This window comes from Sarcophilus harrisii, chromosome 3 (assembly GCF_902635505.1).
Source record: "Sarcophilus harrisii chromosome 3, mSarHar1.11, whole genome shotgun sequence".
Lineage (NCBI taxonomy): Eukaryota > Metazoa > Chordata > Mammalia > Dasyuromorphia > Dasyuridae > Sarcophilus > Sarcophilus harrisii.
Genome location: NC_045428.1, coordinates 208,503,187 through 208,511,257, shown reverse-complemented (window position 1 = coordinate 208,511,257; position 8,071 = coordinate 208,503,187). Strand labels below are relative to the sequence as shown.

General features: G+C 33.2%; 1 protein-coding gene across 2 annotated transcripts in view; it reads right to left on the bottom strand.

Moving 5' to 3' along the window:
- Nucleotides 1–1,712: 1,712 nt before the first annotated feature.
- PUDP (pseudouridine 5'-phosphatase) overlaps nucleotides 1,713–8,071 on the bottom strand; it is a 143,949-nt gene continuing 137,590 nt past the window's right edge. For both annotated transcript variants that reach the window (XM_023500351.2, XM_003765596.4), the window contains exon 4: nucleotides 1,713–2,331. In XM_023500351.2, coding sequence (XP_023356119.1) covers nucleotides 2,155–2,331 — 177 coding nt within the window. In that variant the 3' untranslated portion in view covers nucleotides 1,713–2,154. The remainder of the gene's footprint in view (nucleotides 2,332–8,071) is intronic.

Genomic DNA, 8,071 nt, shown 5'->3' with positions numbered 1-8,071 from the left:
CTAAATTATTTAGAAGTGAATTCATCATTTTATGCAGAACAATTTAATTTATTTTGGCAGGATTTACATGCACAACTCATTGTTTGGATTTGTCTCAATTTGCTTTTAAATCAAATGGTGGGCAAATTCAAATGTGAGATTGGTCATTGTAGAATATGACATTTCTACTTATTTCCCATATGAAATGGGGTTGAATGTGTGTATATATCCTTGGGAAATATTGATGGGAATGAGTTTATTTATGGTAGATCAGGGAATTTCCCTGAGAACTTCTGGGGACTACAGAGACATGGGTGACTTATATGAATATAAAGGACATGCTCTTTGAGACAAAGAAGATATTTTCTTTTTGATCAGAAATAGTTGATAACTCAAATTTTTCTTTAAAACTGAGTTACTCAGGGCAGCTAGATGGCACAGTGGATAGAATGCTGGCCCTGAAGTCAAGAGGATCTGAGTTCCAATCTGCCTTCAGACACTCAATATATCCTAGCTGTGTGACCCTGGGCAAGTTATTTAACCCCAATTGCCTCAGGAAAAAAAAAAGTGAGTTACTCTCTTCCTGTAGTAAAGCATATAAGGCAAGGAAGTCTCATCTTCAGGAATCTGAGGCTCTGAAAGCAATGAGCTAAAGAATAAAGGAAAAAAAATATTTCAACTGACTCTTTTTTTAGGTGATTAGGATGGAACCTCATCTTAACTATATGGAATCATCCAGAGACAATAGGATCCTTAGAAGAGAAAAGGAGAGTACAGTGCCCTACTTCTTTGCATCCCTATGCTGCTAGACATAGCACTGTTATTTTCCAGTTACTCATGGAAATCCTGTCCTTTTGAGATCTTAACTATATTTTATTAATTTCTTAGCAAAGATGATATCTATTTTAAAAGGTGACATCTTATCTGTCCATGTGAATGGTATCCTTGTCAAAATACTTAACTCAAGAAGATACACATTTATCTTAATGAGTCTTCCATCTCTTAAAACATTTTAAAAGGGAACATTATTTATTGAGAAGCAAAGCTTCTCTTGTAAAATCTGTGAAATTATAATCACCCTGTGTGTTACATCATGAGATCTATGTCCATGTGTCCTGTGAAAAAAAATCTGTAAAAATAAAGCACATTAAGAATATTAAGTTGGCCTGAAAGATGACCATGATTTTATACACTGAATATGGGAAATATGGGAAGGATGATCCAGGGATATGCTGGAGACAGCTTCAACAATGTAGAGAACCAATTATTAAATTTTTAGTAAGAGCATTTATTTTTGAAATTGGCTAATGTAAAAACGAATCCTCTTGTTTTGTTGATTATTAGACTCAAGAAAGTAATGGATAAAATGTTAATAATGTAGATTAAATTTAAACTTTGTTATGTAGTTTCAGAGAGCTAGCGTCCTTGGCAATGAACTACATAGCATAAGCATAGAGAACATTCTCCCAATTAGGAAATGTCTTAATGAGGTGTCTAACATTTAACTTAAATGACTTGCCCTGGGTTACACAACTATTAAGGGCCTGGGGTGGGAAGTCAGGTTTTCTGGACTCTAAATCCAAGACAAGAAATAAAACATTTTCACTCTGATAAGGTGGGAAATATTGAGGTAGAAAATATTCAGTAAAGTGGACAAGAATAAAACTTCAGGTAGAGGATTATCAAGGCAAGTTATGAATTTTATTGATAATAAAACTATCAAGACACACATAGCATTTTTTAAAGTTTATTTTTAATAACAATTTGGCATTTACTAAAATAAATCATCCTCATCAATTTTATTGAATATTTTCTGAGCAAAAACATGATCTTTCTTTGGTAGAGAAACATAAATCACAGATAACTGGGTATTTTTCATTTTAGTATAATCAACTACTTATTATTAAAATGTTAATTATGATTTGCTCGTGGAATCATCTTGGCTATTGCCATTGTTTATTCCTTCTCAAACTAAAAGTCAGAACAAAATAAATTCAATGAATTACTTGGAAATTACAATACATGACATGGTGGGAAGAATATCTAAATTTTTGGCGAAGAAATTTTTTGATTATATGTTAATTTTCTTTACAATTCACAATTAAAATGGAAAAAAAAATCCAAGATAAAAATAGAAGAGTAATGGCACAAAACAGACTATCATTAGATTATCTGTCAATCATATGGTGGCAAACCAAACAATTCTGGCTTAAAGTCCTCCAGTGATTTCAGCACCAAGGTTGCCTTTCTTGTAAGTTCTGGGTTTAATTGTTCATCTGGAACCATAACCACTTGCATACCAGCGGCAAGTGCTGCTTCAACTCCATTTGGAGCATCTTCAAATACAAGGCACTGTAGTGAAAAGAATCAAAACAGAAAGACAAGTTACTAAGTCTTTTTATGTGATGGGACATTTAAACTCAGTTTTTATCATCATCATCATTAACATTAACACCACCACCATCTTTATAATCATCACCAACATCATCATAATTACCCGCATCATCATCATAATCATTATTGTACAAAAATAGACAGTTAAAACAACTGGCAATGTTCTTAAGAATTAATATATATTGTTGTCTGACCAGTCTGAAATTCTGTTTAGCTGGTTTTAGGTCATATCAGTAATTCTCAGTCAGAAATCTATTATATTAAAAAAACAAAAATCTGTTCATCAATAATTGAACATTACAGGCATGGGAGGAAGTGATGAAAATTTCATATGTCAAAAATATAGAATATTTTCAGGGTTGTTAATGTTTTATGCACTATAGTATGAAAATTAAATGGTTAGGGTGTTTTTTGTTTAAAAATTGAGTTGCTTGTCCTGCCAGGGTTATGCAACAAAAATCTCATTAGCACAAAAATTCAGTGCCCATGTGCAGCATCTGTTTTGGTTTATCACGTATATCCATTTTATTATCGGGATTACTGACACAAAGGAATTTAAAAGTTCCTGTCCTCTTTTCATTTAGAAATTCACATTTAAAATGATTTTCATCATCAAGCTAGTAAATGTTCTGCTGTAAATGTTTCTGTGAATTTCTGATTAAGATATACTTAAAATAGGAAACTGGCTACTGTCTATGACTTTATAGGCAACACAAATGGTTTACAATGAAATCTAGTTTTCTTTTTTAAAAATATCATTTTATTTTTCCAATACATGCAAAGATAGTTTTCAACATTCACCTTTGCAAAGATTTTTATTCCAAATTGTTCTCCCTCTCTACCCACCTCTTAAAACAGCAAGCAACCCAATATAGGTTACACATGTGCACTTCTAATTATATTTCTATTCTATAAATCTGTTTTTTTAATATTTCCAGCAAAGCTTGTGAAAAGTTAAAGCTAGAAAGTAAATGTAGTGTACTTTATAAATAAAATAGACATCATATTAAGCTGTCTCAAAAGGATATGGTAAAGGAAAATTTTTTCTAAATCTAAAAGCATGATATAAATATGAGGCAGATTGACTTTTGTTGTTCATTCATTTAGTCTATGTTTTTTTTTTTTTTTTTTTTTAAGTAAAGATAAGTTTTGTCATTTCCCTTTCCAGTAGATTAAGGCAAATTGAGATTAAGTGACATGCCAAAGATCACACAGCTACTAAGTATTTGAGGTTAGATTTGAACTCAGAATTTCCAGACTCTAGGCCCAATGCTCTTCTGACTGAGACACCTGGATGGTGCCTAGATTTGACCAAATCCTTTTAAATAAAAGAGAATTCTTGATTGATGTTAGTGGTAAGGTTTTTTCCATCTTTATCTCTTCTTGTCTCTCCATTTCTACCCACATATTTAGTGACTGAAAATTTGTAAAATCATACTTCTCACTACTCCTTCCTATTAGCTACCATTTACCCAAATGTCCTCTAATAAGCATCTCAAGAAATATATAAATAAACTTACTGTGAAGTCTAGGTATCATCTTGAATGCCTGCATGGTTTCCAAGTCTTATTTACTTTACCTTCCTAATATCTCTGGTGTGTGTGTGTGTGTGTGTGTAGCCTTTTATTCCTCAACACTGCTACCACTCTAGTACAGGCCATCATCATCTATGGACTATGACATTAGCCTGTTGGTCTTCTTGCTTCAAGTTTTTCCCCATTTCAGTCTATCTTTCATTCAGACATCAAACTGAAGCACAGGTCTAACCATGTTACACTGGTCTTCCCTTTCCCCCCTTTTAAATTCCAAGGGTTCCCTTATGATCTTTAATATCAAATATAAAGTCCTCTTCTTTGGAGTTCATTGCTTTTCATTACTTAGCTTCCTCCTATCCTTTTGATCCTTTATAACTTACCCCTTTCCCTGCCCTTCTCTAGATCCTGCTCACCAAATCCTTAGTGTAACTCTGCATTCTCTCTCTCCTTATCTGTTTCCTGACCTCCTTGTCTCCTTTCATCCCCAATTCCCCTTAATGCCCATGTTTTCCTTCTACTGATTATATCCAATTTATCCGAATTTGCCAATGTATTATCTCCCCTATAAGACTGTGATCTCCTTAAAAGAAGAAACTATTGTCTTCCTCTGTAACCCTATCACTTAACACAGGATCTGTATAGTCCTGTAAGTATACTGGCTGACTTGGAATTAATGGTGAGGAGGTGAAAGGAACACCAGAATTGCATTAAAAGAATGAAATTCTAATCCCAGCACTGTCAATAAGGTGTATGACCCTTGGACATTCTATTTAATACTCTCTGAGTTTTGGCTTCTATATACAATGAAACCAAATTATCCTGAGACCATTGTAGTTAAAAACAAAAGGAATAGGGGAATCTAGGCAGGGCAATGAATAGAGCACCAGCCCTGAAGTCAGGAGGACCTGAGTTCAAATTTGGTCTCAGACACTTAACACTTCCTAGCTGTGTGACCATCTGCAACCCCAATTGCCTCAGAAAAAAAAATAGATTTAAAAATGGAATATATATATCATACCTGCAAGGGTAGTGAAAAGGCATGTGATTATGACCTAATTCTAGGTAGGGGATTATGGAGTACTTAACCACCAGTGTTTCAGTTTTTTCTTTGTAAAATGAGGACACTATGTTAGGTGGATCTAAAATCCTTCCGGTCAAAATCTATGATCCTAAGTAGGCTATATAATATTACTGTTAAAAAAAAAACTGTAAATATAAATAGAATAAAGTGTCATTTATCAAGGACTGATATAATTTATATTACAGGCCGAATAGTACATTGGTGTCACTAGATGCTGAAGGAAGTCAAATTCACTAGCTTTTATTAAATGCCTAATATGAGCTAGGCACTGTGTTAAGCTTTAGGGATTCAAAGAAAAGCAAAAGTCAGTCCCTGCTCTTAAGGAGCTCATAATCTAATATTGAAGATGGCACCTTAGAAACAAGATACATATATACAGATGAATTAGAAATATTCTTAGAGGGAAAGTACCAGTATTTTATTAAGGGAGATCAATCAGAAAAATATTTTTTCAGAAGGTGGTAATTTAACTGGAGTCTGAAGGAAGTCAGGTAACCCAACAGGAAAAAATGAAGAAGAAACTACAGTGAAAATTCATGGAGCTTGGAGATGGAGTATTGTGCTTGCTACTGGATAGTGAACAAGGAAAGAAACAAGGTGTAAAAAGACTGGAAAAGTTGGAAGGGGTCAGGTTATAAAGGGCTTTCAAAGTTAGAGTTAAGTCTTCTGGAACATTTGAATAGACTCTATTAGAGATTTATAGGAAAACAAAATCACACTGGATATGAAATTAATGGAGAGGATGAGATGTACATTCAAGGATAGAATGTAAATCTGAAAAAAAAAAGGGATATCAGCCCTTTGAAATCATGATGTCCTTAAAGCAGACTGGTTTTAATAAGTTTTCCTAATTATTTCCAGTGTTTGTCAAAGGTGTCTCTTGGTTCTTACATTTTATCAAACTTTATTTTTGAAAAACCAGCTATTTCTCATAGCCTACTGAAGTATTCTGATTTTTACCTGTGACAGTTTTTGAAAAGATTTTATTTTTCTCTTACATGTTTATTCTGATTTGCTAAGTTATCAGAGACAAGTTTAATTAAAACAACCCTAAAAATTAGTTACCTAATTTAACTAAAAAAAATAAATCCTCTTTCAGTCTTTTGAAGATTTGTGGTTGCTAGGCAGTTAGTTTTCTAAAAATAAAACCAAAAAAATCAGCTATACAATTATATCTCTGGAAATGATGCTTATATATTGTACAGCACATCCATAAATGGGTCAAATTAGTTAAGTGGATAATGTAAATAATAATAATAGCTAGCAATTTATATATAACTTAAGGTTGCAGAGTTATATTATCTCATTTTTCACAACAAAAGCGCTATTACCTCTATTTTATAGATGAGCAAATTGAGATAGTGAAAAGTTACTTGATTTGGCCAGAATCACATTGCTAATATGTCTGAAGCAGGATTCAAACTCGGGTTTTCCTGATTCCAAGCCCAGAGTTATAAATATATTATGTTACCTAGATTTCTAATTAAAAAAGTTATTCCTTAATCATAATTATTACATGGGGGATTTTCCTTACTTCTAATTAATTCTGTTAAAAGGTCGTAAGTAGAAAGTATCAAACAATTTAAAATACTCAAAAAAAGTATCAAAACATATACAAAAGACACGATCAAAACATTTTAATTGGTTGTTATTCTTTGAGAATTTCCACTTTTTTCTCATGTCATATATATATATATATTATGTACATAAGTTTATATGGGTCTGTTTTAAATTCTTAAAACTTCAAAGTCAAGGAGTATGAAACAGTTAATGCATAATGCAAGTTCAAAAGGAGGCAATATCAAAGTGCTTTTAAAAACATAAAGCTCTAAATCAATTCAACATAGTTTGAATTGCAGTTTAAACATGTTTGGAATTCCAAGTTTCAGTGTAAGGAATCATAAAAGACAAAAGAATATAGTCAGAAGAGATATAAATTAAATAAATTAGATTTATTGAGGAAAAAAGCTTACAAAAAGAAGCAGTCAAGGTGTTTGGAAAATGGTCAGGTATGCTCTGGTCCTGTGAAAAGGGTACCAAAACTAGTAAACCTGATAGATTCAGGATTACTGTTTGTATCAAACAGGGCCAGGTATTGGGAAAGGGGAGGAATTTTTGAAGATTACTCTGAGAACTGGTGCAGATTCACACTGGGGAGAATTGATGACTAATTGATATTCAAACTCTGGTCCTGCAGTAGAAGGGAGAGGGAAGAATGGCCAGAAGAGGTTTTAGACCATTACTGTAGACCTTATTTTGAAAGGGTATCACAATTTCATTATCTGTTCTCCTCTTTTGAATTTATCAATAAAACTGCCAAAGGCAACACTATCTTCTCAATTATCCATACCTACAATTTTGTATCATCCTCCATGCCTTACTCTCACTTATCTCACATATCCAATTAGTTGCTTGTCGTTTCTATCTATATAGCATCTCTTTTCTACAACAAATCTAGAATGTAAGTTCTCTGAGAGCAAGGATAGCCTCTCTGTATTTGTATTCCTAGCCTTTAGTACCATAACTGGCACAAAGTAAAAGCCTTATCTTTTATTTACTCAAAGCGCTTTATAACATGATCCCTTTCTATCTTCCTGATCTTCTTATATATTACTTCACTCTATACGTTCTATATTATAGTTGAAAGGTCTACCTGTAGTTCCTCATACAGGATGCTCTACCTTCCATCTCAGTGTCTCTGCACTGGTTGGCTACTTCCCTAGACTTAGAATGTGTTTCACACTCACTTCCAACTTTTAAGAATCTCTTTCTTGCTTCAATAAGCCAGGGAAAATGTCACCTTCTACAGCAGGCCTTCCCAAGTATCCCCAGATGCTAGCACCTTCTCTCTGACTTAACATTTCATCTACTCTACAAATTTCTTGTATGTATTTATCTATCTCTCTAGTTCTCCTCAGTAGATTAAGCTCTTTAAGGCAAGATTTGATGATGTTGCTTTTTTTTGGTACCTTTTACTTGGCCAATGCATGGAACACTATAGACAAAATAAATGCTTACTGCTTTGTGTGTCCACTGCTTAGCACAGTGCATTACACATAAAAGAAATTTGATGTTTTGTTTT